This window comes from Musca domestica, unplaced genomic scaffold, assembly GCF_030504385.1.
Source record: "Musca domestica strain aabys unplaced genomic scaffold, Musca_domestica.polishedcontigs.V.1.1 26, whole genome shotgun sequence".
Taxonomy (NCBI): domain Eukaryota; kingdom Metazoa; phylum Arthropoda; class Insecta; order Diptera; family Muscidae; genus Musca; species Musca domestica.
In genome coordinates, this window is record NW_026712283.1 from 5,127,035 (window position 1) to 5,140,757 (window position 13,723).

A 13,723-nucleotide genomic window follows, 5' to 3' on the forward strand; every position below is an offset into this window, starting at 1 on the left:
ACACTTTTTAAAAATGTTGACATATCAATATGTCATGTTGTAGCACGTGAAAAACCGCCTCTGATATTTGTTTTTAATAGCTCAAATACAAATTAAACTATTCTTCCATCTCTAACTAGGCAGAAGTAACGAAGAAACCGAAAAAAAACAAATTAAATTCGTAACGTAACGGTTGTAAAGAAATGCCACTTTGTAGAGTTGGTTTGCATTTACCCCATTAACAATATGGCAACGCTTTGTTTTCGTAAACAGCTGTGTCATTTGTTTCGAACATTCATGACGTGTACTTTGACAGCTGGCATAAATTCCAAGTTTATTTTTTTGTTCAATAAAAATGTTTTCATTCCAATAAAAATAAATCAAATATTAATAGATTTTGTCAATAATTCTAAATAAAAATTGTAAAATTACAAGGAACCGAAAGGCTGCAGTATGCTGACATTAAGAGAAAGACAAATAAGTATGTCAAAAACAAGAAGAATATGACAATGAATCAATGGATTGCGTACCGATGATATGGGTTGTGCTTGTCGTGTCATAAATAAATGGAATTGTTTTAAAAATGCAATTTAATTCCCAGCTTGATACAATGATGATGTTGCACTTTCATTCCATGAGAATCTTGGGGTATATGTGGGTATTGAGTTGATTAGAATCTCTTGATTTAAGTAGACGTCCCACCCGGGTCTATGATTTATGTTGTGAAGAGGTGGAAGGGGGAATTTTATTATGTTAAAATATGAAGTGATTCCCTGCGTTTCGGTTTTCATTTATATCATCACATCTCTGGATTGGGTTTGGAATGTCTTCCCAGTCTACGCATTACAATAACAATTTATCGCCTAACGACCCTATTTCTGACAAATTAATAAACTTCAGCTGTGATTGCTGGTGGGAAATGCAATCCGAATAGCCAGAAAACTAAACATATTCTTTATAAATTCAAAACCACTAAGACAATTATTTCTGTTTTATTTTCCAGATGCTATTAAGCAAATGCTTAATTTAAATGCCCAACAGCCAAAAGTACTGGCGGCTGAACCGGTATGGAAAATCTTGATCTATGATCGCGTAGGTCAGGATATAATATCACCCATAATTTCAATAAAGGAACTAAGAGAGTTGGGGGTGACGCTGCATGTGTAAGTGTATCGATAAGTAAAAAATAACATAAAATAAAAGAATAATATTTCTCCTTAAATTATAGGCAGCTACATTCTGATCGTGATTCCATACCCGATGTTCCGGCAATATATTTTTGCATGCCCACAGAGGAGAACTTGGATCGCATACAACAAGATTTTCAAAATGGCCTTTATGATATATATCATTTGAATTTTCTGGCACCGATTTCAAGACAAAAAATCGAAGACTTGGCTGCCAGTGCCCTGCAAGCCGGCTGTGTGGCCAACATACACCGAGTTTATGATCAATATGTGAATTTTATCAGTTTAGAAGATGATTTCTTTATACTGAAACATCAAAAATCTGATCAGCTGTCATACTATTCAATTAATCGTGCCAATACACGGGACGATGAAATGGAAACGCTAATGGATTCAATTGTTGACTCATTGTTTGCCGTCTTTGTAACGTTGGGCAATGTTCCAATTATACGCTGTCCCCGCAATACTGCCGCTGAAATGGTTGCTCGAAAATTGGAAAAGAAGCTGCGAGAAAATCTCTGGGATGCACGTTCAAATCTATTCCATATGGATGCCACACAAGCCGGTGGTGGTGTATTTAGCTTTCAACGACCCGTATTATTGTTACTTGATCGTAACATGGATCTGGCTACGCCACTGCATCACACATGGTCGTACCAGGCTTTGGTACATGATGTTTTAGATTTGGGTTTGAATTTGGTCTATGTGGAGGATGATCAACCAGCTGGAGGTGAGTGGTTAATTATTAGATATAAAACCATAACTATCCTGTAATTTTAGGAAATGAATGTTTGGATGCAAACCTTCGTCTGTTCCCAACCTCCGTTCTCATTGATTTATATGACATTTTATATATAAAGCGGGATTTAATATGGAATACCAAAAAGGTCCATATAGAGAAGAATCCACAAAGATAATACAAAGCTTTGATATAGAAAACCAAGAAGACTTAATGGAATTGATAATGTGTTTGTAGAAGACCAGAAAGAAATTCTTACAGAAACCAAAAAAAAAAAATATATGTATATATATATATATATATATATATATTGTTAGGAAGTTCTTTAATTGTTTGGCAAAAGTCCCAAAAAGGACTTAATATCAAAGATGATGACAATCCTTATACAGAAGACCAATAAAGCAAACAAACAAAAAAGACTTTCGTAAGGAAGGCTTCATTGTCGTCCAAGGCTTAAATGTCGTCCATAGAATATCAATGATCAAATAGTTATTTGCATAAAAAAGAAGGCGGTCCTCACAAACAAGACCATATCATATCGGGGTTTTTAAGAACATTAAATAAACGTCCAATTGTCCAAGATTGAGAGCAGCTTCTTGGAGAAAAAAGCTTTTAGAAAGGTACTTCTAATAAAAGGACAAAAATGACTTATTATAGGAAACCAAGAAGGGGTCTAAATAGAAGTCCATGAAAGTCTTCAACCAAGGGATTAAATGTCTTCAAATAAAACCCCAAAAAGTAATTTAGTAGTAGACCAAAATGGTATTATAATATCATAGGAAAAACTGATAGGGAATTCATGCAGATCGAATACTAATATAACTCCTTTTCATTTCCTAGGCACCCGCAAAAAACCCAAACCATGTGATTTAGATCGTAATGATCGTTTCTGGGCTAATCACAAGGGCAGCCCATTTCCAACCGTTGCCGAGGCTATTCAAGAAGAACTAGAATCGTATCGCAGTTCTGAGGAGGAAATCAAACGTCTGAAAACCTCAATGGGTATTGATGGTGAAGCTGAGGTGGCATTCTCAATGGTCAATGATGCTACGGCACGTCTCACGAATGCTGTCAATTCATTGCCACAATTAATGGAGAAGAAACGTCTCATCGATATGCACACGAAAATTGCCACGGCAATTTTGAATTGCATTAAATCTCGACGTTTGGATTCTTTCTTTGAACTCGAAGAGAAAATAATGTCAAAGCAAACTTTAGATAAACCACTGATGGATCTATTAAAAGATCCAGAATTTGGTACACCTGAGGATAAATTGCGTTTGTTCATTATCTACTATATATGTTCGCAAAATGTTCCTGATTTCGAGATAGAACGCTTGAAGGAGGTACTGCAGGAGAACGGTTGTGATTTGTCATCGTTGTCGTATATCCAACGTTGGAAGGCAATTATGAATCGCACACCGAGTCTGAATCAGGCTGCACAATATGAGGGTGGTGGCACCAAAACGGTATCCATGTTCTCCAAATTGGTTTCACAGGGCTCATCGTTTGTAATGGAGGGCGTAAAGAATTTGGTAGTTAAGAAACATGTAAGTAACAACAAAATAATGTAGGAAAAAGAAAAAATATTAATTAATTTAATTTTTAAATAGAATCTTCCTGTAACGAAAATCACTGAACAAGTAATGGAATGCCGTAGCAATCCCGAAACCGATGACTATCTCTATTTGGATCCCAAGTTATTAAAGGGTGGTGATATTATGCCCAAAAATCGTGCCCCCTTCCAGGATGCTGTGGTGTTTGTTGTCGGCGGCGGCAATTACATTGAGTACCAGAATTTAGTGGATTTTATACGACAAAAACAAACAGCCAATGTTAGTAAACGTATTGTCTATGGTTCATCGACATTGACAAATGCCCAGCAATTCTTAAAAGAACTCTCGGCCTTGGGTCGGGAAATTCAAGGTCCAGTTTTAAGTTAGGATCTTGTCGGAGTTTTGGATATTTTCCGTTTCAAATGCTGTTGAACAGTGTGTGTGTGTGGGGCACGAGCCAATGATAATAGGCAATATTTTTACGAAATAAAATAAAGTAAAAAAACGAATCGATAATGAAACCTTCTTGCTTTTAATTTAGACATAAAAAGACTAATGCGCCTTTGGTTTAGATTTCTGTTCATTAACTATATTTAATTGAAGAAAAAACTGGTATATTATAATTATATTTTATAATTAAAAAATGATAAATAAAAGAAAAATCCTATTACTTTATGTTATAACAAAAATACAATCAGTGGGATTAAAATTGTGTGTTAGCTTGTATTCGAAATTGGTTTAAAGGACTCTTTCTTCACAATGATCATACAATTTGTGGAATATGAAACTCTTTATTTTATTTTAACTTCTCCCCAACCATCTGTAGAATTTTTATTAAACCTTCCTCCGTCCTAATACATTCTTTGTACGCACCTTAATTACACCTCTGGTATGGAATGTAAAACATCAAATTGTTTTTCTTTCATCCCATCCCCATCTTGTTGACAATGCTGTGACACCATGTTTAACAACAACTCCAAATAGTCTTAGAATGTCGCTGAAGTAATGCCAGATCTTGGAATTAAACATCAGTGATCATTGTTTAGGTTTGAAAAATGAACTGCTATTTTAAAATTCCATTTTTTTAATATTGGATATTTTCTACTTTTGCTGTTGCATTTCAAACCAAAAGGGAATTTCAATAATGTTTGGCGTTCTTTTATACCCTCCACCATAGTATGGAGGGTATATTAAGTTCGTCATTGCGTTTGTAACACCTGGAAATATACATTTTAGATCCCACAAAGTATATATATTCTTGATCAGCATAAATTTCTATGTCGATCCCTCTGTCCATCTGTCTGTCCGGAAATCACTCTAGCTTCCGAACGAAATGAAGTAGGTTGATAAAATTTTACTCAAATGTGTATTATGTCTGCAGGACTTTTGGTATTGAAAATGGGTGATGTAGGTCCACGTTTTGGTATAGCCCCCATATAATGGTACCTCTCTTTTTTCGGTATTTTGATGATTTAAGCGACATTATTCACCGGAAATGTTTTAAATTCAGTATTTGAAGTCCGTAATGGGTACTACAGCCTATGACAGAAAATTGTCTGCGCAGATCCACGTCTTCGTATAGCCCCAATATAACGGCACCTCCCGATATTCGGTATTTTGATGATTTTAGCGACATTATTCACCGGAAATGTTTCACATTTAGTATTTGAAGTTCGTAATGGGTACTACAGCCTATGACAGAAAATTGTCTGTGCGGGTCCACGTCTTTGTATAGCCCCCATATAACACGCTACCTCCCTATATTCGGAATTTTGATGATTTTAGCTACATTATTCACCGGATTTTTTTATTCAAGTTTCGCATTTGAATATTGTAATAGCTTATGACAAAGGTCGCCTATGCAAGTCCACGTCGTCCTAAAGACCATAATAAGAGAATTTTTAACGGATTTTATTTTTTTGAAAATTGTCAAATTCGTTCCAAATTGTGGAGGGTATTCAATGGTCGACACGGCCGAACTTACAGCTTTTTTACATGTCTTTTCTTTGCATGGAGAAGCTTCTAGCCAGTGATGGTTTGTCGTAAACTATGAAAATGGAAAAATGGATTGATTATCATACAAACAGAATTGTCAGACTGTTTTTGTTGGAGAATTTGTGTTTGTACCGAAGGGGCTAAGGTTATCACCTTCACCTTATCTTCTCAATATCCTTCTGAGTTAGTGCTCATTAGGTTCGTATATAACCTCGATCAAATGGTGGAAGTGAAGGAGCCCTTTCGCAAAAATGCCTTAAAAATACATTGTAATTCTTATTGCATTTGTTTTGACAGCATTTTTGACATTGCAATCCTCACTGGTACAACTTTGTCAAACTTATCCTACTTTGGTTTCATTGCATCATGACTTCAAGTACCACCTTGCAAAGTTTCCTTGGCAAAAGCTTATAATTTCGTAACCTATTCCGACCATTTACATATACATCAATGTATGTATGTAATATATACCATGTATATTACCTTTACGACATTTCCAACACACATTGGCACTGGCTTAGTGGTGTACAATAATAAAAAAAAAAAAATAAACACCTTTAAATCAAGATTTATTTTTGTATTCACACCTACCGACTGTTAGTTATTGCTTCTTTATAGGCGTCCATGTCCTCCTCCTGTAAATAGCAAACAATCAGCTGCATAATTGTCAATCAATGTGTCGACTTGATAAACTTGAACTTATAACGCCGATGAGGAGATTTACCAAGTGTGGTACTGGCACAACACATGACACCTAAAAGCAGGCTCGTTCCACAAGAAGCTCGGGTAGACAAGGCGTACGGTGGTGGTGGTGATGGTTCAGATATTTAGACTAATTTTTTGTTGTTGTAATAGGTTTTTATGCTGTTTACATGAACAGAAGAAAAAAACAAAAACTATGTGACTGACATGCAAGTGTGGATGTGCGTGACGTGACTAACTCAAGTTGCATTATGGGTACATTGCAACACGTAACATGGCAGCCATGACTGTGTTCTTGTATTGCTCTTGGAATTACGAGCTATTTTCCAAGTAAATCGTTTACTTCGTCATTGCGACTGAACGGAGCAGGACGGAGCAAAAAAGCAAAACCAATGAAAAAGAATGTACCAAACTTCTACTGGGGTCTTGAATTCGATGTCGCAATTATGCCCTATTTTAGCACCTTGTCAATCATTCATTCATTCATTGGTGTCCAGTCGTGGACAAACATTTAGATCGATGGATAGCTTGATGGACGAACAAACGGGCCATGATGTAAGTACATGTGTACAACAACAAATTGTTTTGGAAACGTTTTTCATGTACTGCTCCTTTTGTTTTTTCCCCAACTCCTCCCTCTCCCCCTGATCGTTTTGCTTTGGCATAATGAATTGTTGGATTTGATATACGTCACAAATGTGACTGACGGACTGGCTGACTGACTGAAAGCTCGTATAAATACCAGGTGTGTAAATGTCGAAGCATTTTAATGCGTGATCATCGGTAACGTGTGGTCAGAAAGCTCTGCCCCATAGGAATGGCCAATGCTCGGGAATATTTTTTTGAAAAAAAAAAAAATATTTATAAATAAATACCTGACTAGCTGAAACAACGAATATTCCAGTTGATTCCAGTTTCAAATGCAATATCCAATTCAAAGCCTATATTAGGTCGGCCATATACAGGTGTCTCCCAATTTTAGGTATTTTGGAGATTTAAGCGACATTATTCACCGGAATTGTTTCAAATTTGGTGCTTGAAGTTCGTAATGGATACTAAAGCCAAAGGCAGAAAATTGCCTGTGCAGGTCAACGTCTATAGCCCCCATATAACGGCACCTCCCGATATTCGGCATTTTGATGATTTTCGCCAAATTTTTTCACGGATTTGTCTAAAAATACCTCCCGATATTCGGTATTTTCAAGATTTTAGCGACATTATTCACCGGAATTGCTTCAAATTCGGCGTTTTAAATTCGTAATGAATACTACAGCCTAAGACAGAAAATTTTCTGTGCAGGTCCACGTCTTTGCATAGGCCCTATAAACCGGTATATCGTGACATTCGGCATTTTGATGATTTTTGCCTCATTTTTTCACGCATTTGTCCAGAAATTGGCATTTGTGGGTCATAATGTGTTCTAGCTCCTGTGGTGAAACATAGGATGTATAGATCCACGTTTTCGGTTAGCCCCACATAATGGTACCTACGGATATTCTGTATTTTAGTGACTTTTGTGTATTTTAGTGACCATTTTTCCAAAAATGTGTATCAATTGTGGCAAATTGTTACTGAAAGTCGTCTGTTAACACAAAAGATCTACAAAAGAGAGCGATTTGAGAGAACAATTTTAACAGTTCATTCTCTTAAAGAGTTTGCAAAATCTTGTTGGACAGATTTCTACTAGCAATAGGTGTGTCTGGTTACTTTTCCTGCAGGAATTGTCCAGAAACATCTTTCTGAGAGAGTAAGGTAGTTTTATTCTCTTTTACAAGGAAATTACGAAAAGTAAATAGACGGTATTCCTGCAGAAGCATGCAACTAATCAGCTGATTTGTCAAAACAAACCAATTTGTCCCCCATAAGGAGAATTAAAACAAAGGAACCAATACTAATTTTACAAGTTTTTTAAATAAAAATGTTGGAAATAGTCTTTTATTTTCTTATTACATATTAACATTTACGTTTTTCACATTTTGTAAAGTGGTTCTCCAAAAACAATTAGTCTTGCTAATTCCAAAACAATATTTTCAAATTAAAATCACAAAAAGAAATAAATAAACAATAGAAAACATGATTGAATGTCGATGAATGAGAAGAAGAAGAGTTGCAAGAGATTGCAAGAAGAAATTTGTCCAGCAAGAATTTGCAAACTCTCACTGAAAGAACTGTCAAAATTTCTCTCTCCAACCGCTCTCTTTTGCAGAACTTTTGGGTTAACAGACGACTTCCAGCAACAATTTGTAACAATTGTTACAAATTTTAGGGTAACCAGACACACCTAATTTGTCCCCCATTAAAATAATTAAACGAAAGGAACCATCACCAATATCACAAGTTTTATAAATAAAAAGGAAATTGACAATAAAATAAAAATATGAGCAAAACAAGAAAGATGGATTTGATGTGTTCCGCGGAATCCTTTAAACCTGTTGCTAATGGCATTTGTCTAAAAATGTTGGAAATAGTCTTTTATTTTCTTATTACATATTAATATTTATGTTTTTTACATTTTGTTAAGTTGTTCTCCAAAAACAATTAGTCTTGTTAATTCCAAAATAATATTTTCAAATTAAAAGCACAAAAAGAAATAAATAAACAATAGAAAACATCTGATTGAATGTCGATGAATGAGAAGAAGAAGAGTTGCAAGTGATTAGGTGTGTCTGGTTACCCTAAAATTTGTAACAATTGTTACTGGAAGTCGTCTGTTAACCCAAAAGTTCTGCAAAAGAGAGCGGTTGGAGAGAGAAATTTTGACAGTTGTTTCAGTGAGAGTTTGCAAATTCTTGCGACATTCAATCAGATGTTTTCTAATGTTTGTTTATTTCTTTTTGTGATTTCAATTTGAAAATATCTTTTTGGAATTGGCAAGACTAATTGCTTTTGGAGAACAAATTTACAAAATGTGGAAAACGCAAATATTAATATGTAATAAGAAAATAAAAGACTATTTCCAACATTTTTATACAAACGCCATTAGGAACACGTTTAATGGATTCCAGGGAACACATCAAACCTATCTCTATTTTATTGCTTATATTTTTATTTTATTGCTAATTTCCTTTTTATTTATAAAACTTGTAAAATTGGTGATCTTCTTTTCTTTTAATTGGTTGGACATATTGGTTTGTTTTGACAAATCAGCTGATTAGTTGCAAACTTCTGCGGGAATACCGTCTGTTTACTTTTAGCATTTTCCTTGCAAAAGAGAATAAAACTACCTTACTCTCTGGACAATTCCTGCAGGAAAAGTAACCAGACACACCTATTGCAAGAAGAAATTTGTCCAGCAAGAATTTGCAAACTCTCACTAAAATAACTGTCAAAATTTCTCTCTCCAACCGCTCTCTTTTGCAGAACTTTCGGGTTAACAGACGACTTCCAGTAACAATTTGTAACAATTGTTACAAATTTTAGGGTAACCGGACACACCTAATCATTTGCAACTCTTCTTCTTCTCCTTCCGGTGATTTATATTTGGACAAGCAATTTAAAAACATTTTTATTTTGGAAATCGCAAGCGCAATTGTTTTGTTTTTTTCGTCGCATTTTTAATTTCTGCCTGAATTACCTCTGTTTATGACGCACAAATTGTTTTGTTTTAATAAACCAACTGATTGATTGCAAGTTTTTGCAGGGTCTGTTTACTTTTCACAAAAGAGAATAAAATGGCGTTGCTCTCTCAGAAAGAAGCTTTTTTTCCGGTTTATTCGTTACTTCTGCCTAGTTGTCAGAAAGAAGTTGGTGGACAATTTCTACAGCAAAAGTAACCAGACACACCTGTTATTAGTCTGTTCTAGAACCTGCAAGAATTTAAAAGGCTGTTTGTCCTTTTTTTGATTTAAACTCTAAACTATCTTAATATTTTCCCATTAGAAACAGCAACTCCATTTTAAGATCACATTTATTGAGAGCAATTTGTTTGCTTGCTTCTTATTCTATATGGTTGCTCACTTTTTAAAATGTAAAATGTTTTTAAGTTAAATATACGTCTGTTTTGAAAAACTATGCAAACTTCAAAACAATGTTTTGAATATTTTGTCCGCCAATGCAGTCGTTACTGCTCGTTTTACAAATGAAGCCATGAGTGATGTCACAGGCCTTGGCCGAACCGTCCTTGGTTAGGACACAGTTATTTGGATTATCGGCATGCAAAACATCAGCTTCTTCGACATCTTCCATTTTTATTTTAAAGAACTCCTCAGTCAATGACGGTATGATGTTTGTGAGGTCGACCGCAATGTCCGAGCGTAGCCAAAATTCTGGAATTGGATCTGCAAAGAGAAAGGGGGATTTAATTATTAAAACATTTTAAGAACTTATAGTATGTTTAGACAACTAAATCCACTTGATTTCAAATGTCAATTCCATAGCGTATACGTCGCGTAAATCGTAGATTTTTATATGTTTTCATGTACGACGCCAATCGGAAGTCGTTATGATATGCATTTTCAACAGTTTTAACGAATTTGAAAAAATTTTCCTTCAAAGTTTTCAATTTCAAAATTGGTTTGACAGTTCATTGTCCCAGCAGCTGTGTTGATGCGACTACCTGTATTCTTCTACCATGGTATACAGGGTGAGACGGAAAAACTTCAACCAACTTTAGGCTGGAAGTGGACGGAAGAAAACAGCAACAGCAGGTGAAATGGTTCGAAAAGTAAAGAAGCGACTTGATCGAAATATTCCATTCGGCAAATATTGAAAAATGAGCTCGGGTAAAGCCATTGAAATTCCAAAAAGTGCAAAAACTTACACCGCAACAGAAAGAATGTGGACTCAAAAGAGCTAAAGAGTCGCTTCGCTTGGCGGAAAGTGGTGAACTGCCGAATTTGGTTTTCTCCTATGACAAAACATTCGTTGTCCAGCAGTTCGTAAACATATAAAATGATCGTGTTTACTTGCCAAAGAGGTCAGCTGAAAATGTGCACCTTAGGTTTGCCATCAAAACTCAAGCGCCGGCCATGGTGATGGTGTGGGCTGCCATAACAACCGATGGTGGCTCTCCGCTCGTATTAATCGACCGTGGCATCAGAATAAATACCGAATATTATCGCTAAAATATTCTGGAGGGTATATTAAAGGCTTGTACCTTGGAAATTCCAACAGGACTGAGCAGCATCGCACTCGCGCCACCCAAGAATGGTTACAAAATGAGGTTCTTTGCTTCATTTCCAGCGCCCAATGGCCACCAAAATCTCCGGATACCAATCCATTAGTCTATTGTGTCTGGAGTATTTTGGAAAGCAAGGTTGGCCCCAAAAAATACGCAAGTGTCGATTACCTCAAGCAAGCGCTTCGCCGGGAATGGGCAAAATACAGCAGAGCAACATTTGGGCAGCGTTTGACGTTTCATTGGCCGTTCGAAAGCAATAATTCGTGCCAAAGGTGACCAATTCGAACAAATCTAAACTTATTCTAAAATTTGCTGCTATTTCCGACATGTTGTGCGTTCATTCAAAAAGTTTAAAAATTATGGCGTTTGACTTTGTTGCAGTTGATTTTTTATTTCGCCCTGTACGGTATTGAAATGACATTTCGGATCGAGTGGATTTCCTAAATCTAAACGTACTTTTAAGGTAAGAATACATAAACCGTTTTTTTGACTTGCTTAAGTCAAGGGCCAAAATCGAACTAAGTCAGCCTAAAACTCGTTTATTCCTCTACGAAGAAGCCAGCCGATGACTTAAAGGTGGGAATACATAAAGCGCTTATTTGACTGGCTTAAGTCATCGGCTGGCTTCTTCGGAAATTAATAAATGAGCCTAGGATCAAAATCGAACTAAGTCAACCTAAAACTCATTTGTTCCTCTACGAAGAAGACAGGCCAAATAAGCGCTTTATGTATTCCCACCTTAAGCCAGCCAGAAAAGCCTTTTATGTACTCTCACCTTAAAGCTACTGCTATCCCAGAATTTTATGTGAATAAAATTTCAAACTTACCAAAAGATTGCTTCAGATATTGATTCAAAATCTCATCGCCATTAAATTGTTTCAGAGTCAATAAATTGAGATTTCTTGATTTACATTCAGCATAGGATTGTTGCCAATTGAACTGCAATAAATATATAAAATAAATTCAACAAACTTGCCCTCCCGATAATTTACTTACCTTTTGTTCCGTCTCAATATAATAGGTAGCATTGTCGGTTTTAAACCATTTAGTAAGTGGGGCACTTTCGCAGAAATTCTGTAGGCCCACCAAGGCAGCCAGTACAATTATCCAAGTCACTCTCATGATGGTTTTGGCTCAACTGAACTTGAAACAGAACTGATTGTAAGTTTTCTTTTAATGCTCGAAAGAGGGTATTTTTTATCAAAATATGTATGTGGTTTTAAAATTAAAAACAATTGAAGTATAAGACATTTTGTTGACATGCAAAGGCTGATACTGAAAGGGTTTTTTTCTGAAAATTTAAGCTGAAGTTTATCAGAGAAAATAAAAACAAACGCAAACCCAATCGACATGCATGTGCATATAGGTTTTAATAAAATGTGATTATGGAATACATTTTTTTTCTAATCTAAAACATTTTTGTGAATATTTTACAAGGGAGGCTTTGTTGATAACACATAAGCTTTGTTCCTTCACGTACAAGAATCTACAATTTTAACCAAATGACATGGTCTTTTTAAGATGGGAATACATAAAGCGCTTATTTGGCTTCTTCGTAGATGAACAAAGGAGTTTTAGGTAGTTTGTAAACAAACAAAATAATCGGTTTACTTGCCAAAGAAGTCAGCTGAAAATGTGCGAGCGCCGGTCATGGTGATGGTGTGCGCCGCCATAACAGCCGATGGTCGCTCTCCGCTCGTATTAATCGACCATGGCATCAGAATAAAGGCCGAATATTATCGCGAAAATATTTTGGATGGTGTATTGAAGCTTTGGGCACGCAAACATTTTGGCCGCACACCTTGGACATTCCAACAGGACTCCGCACCATCGCACTTAGGACGCACCACCCAAGAATGGTTACAAATTTAGGTTCCTCGCTTCATTTCCAGCGCACATTGGCCACTAAAAACCAAAGTGTCGATCATCTCCAGCAAGCGCTTCGCCGGCAATGGGTCAAAATGCCGCAGAGCAACATTCGGGCAACGTGTGACGGTTTCATTGGCCGTTTGAAGGCAATAATTCGTGCCAAAGGTGACCAATTCGAACAAATCGGAAATTTGATGCTATTTCCGACATTTTTTGCTTTCATTCAAGGAAACAAAAAAAAAAAAAAATTAAAAATTATGGCGTTTGACTTTGTTGCAGTTTTTTTTTATCTCACCTTGTATTCTAACACTCAACAAATTTCTATGCAAAAGCTAAACTCGTACAGCTTTCATTTATACGGCAACCCTGTTTCGAACTGCGGCCAACTTCACGTGATTGTTGGAAAATGTATTTGGGGAAGTCCCTAAAAGTTAATTCATCTCAAACTTGATCGCGTTGTGTAAATTACTGACGTAAATATTAGAAAACAAAATAGAAAAAAAAATGGGAAGACAGCGAGGACAAACCACAGCAGAGGTGAGAAATTTAGTAATTAATCATTACAAAAACCATAAAT

The 13,723-nt window shown here is 36.0% G+C and overlaps 2 protein-coding genes across 2 annotated transcripts; one reads left to right on the top strand and one right to left on the bottom strand.

Annotated features, from left to right (window-relative positions):
• The first annotated feature begins 274 nt into the window (after positions 1-274).
• Positions 275-4,128, top strand: LOC101898030 (protein sly1 homolog). Its single transcript, XM_005186535.4, has 5 exons — positions 275-460; positions 983-1,142; positions 1,208-1,896; positions 2,746-3,455; positions 3,519-4,128. The coding sequence occupies exons 1-5, from the start codon at positions 433-435 to the stop codon at positions 3,846-3,848; spliced, it is 1,917 nt and encodes a 638-aa protein (XP_005186592.1). The 5' UTR covers positions 275-432; the 3' UTR covers positions 3,849-4,128.
• A 5,919-nt stretch (positions 4,129-10,047) lies between these two features.
• Positions 10,048-12,440, bottom strand: LOC101898207 (uncharacterized). The gene is made up of 3 exons (XM_005186536.4): positions 12,274-12,440; positions 12,105-12,216; positions 10,048-10,435 (listed from the first exon to the last, which is right to left on the bottom strand). The coding sequence occupies exons 1-3, from the start codon at positions 12,397-12,399 to the stop codon at positions 10,167-10,169; spliced, it is 507 nt and encodes a 168-aa protein (XP_005186593.1). The 5' UTR covers positions 12,400-12,440; the 3' UTR covers positions 10,048-10,166.
• Positions 12,441-13,723: the final 1,283 nt, after the last annotated feature.

Excerpts from the sequence above, each read along its gene's own strand:
- LOC101898030 (XM_005186535.4), top strand. The coding sequence starts at position 433 with ATGCTGACATTAAGAGAAAGACAAATAA. Across the intron at positions 1,143-1,207 it reads TTGGGGGTGACGCTGCATGT|GCAGCTACATTCTGATCGTG; the intron begins GTAAGTGTATCG and ends CTTAAATTATAG. Across the intron at positions 3,456-3,518 it reads ATTTGGTAGTTAAGAAACAT|AATCTTCCTGTAACGAAAAT; the intron begins GTAAGTAACAAC and ends ATTTTTAAATAG.
- LOC101898207 (XM_005186536.4), bottom strand. The coding sequence starts at position 12,399 with ATGAGAGTGACTTGGATAATTGTACTGGCTGCCTTGGTGGGCCTACAG. Across the intron at positions 12,217-12,273 it reads ATATTGAGACGGAACAAAAG|TTCAATTGGCAACAATCCTA; the intron begins GTAAGTAAATTA and ends TATTTATTGCAG. Across the intron at positions 10,436-12,104 it reads ATATCTGAAGCAATCTTTTG|ATCCAATTCCAGAATTTTGG; the intron begins GTAAGTTTGAAA and ends TTCTCTTTGCAG.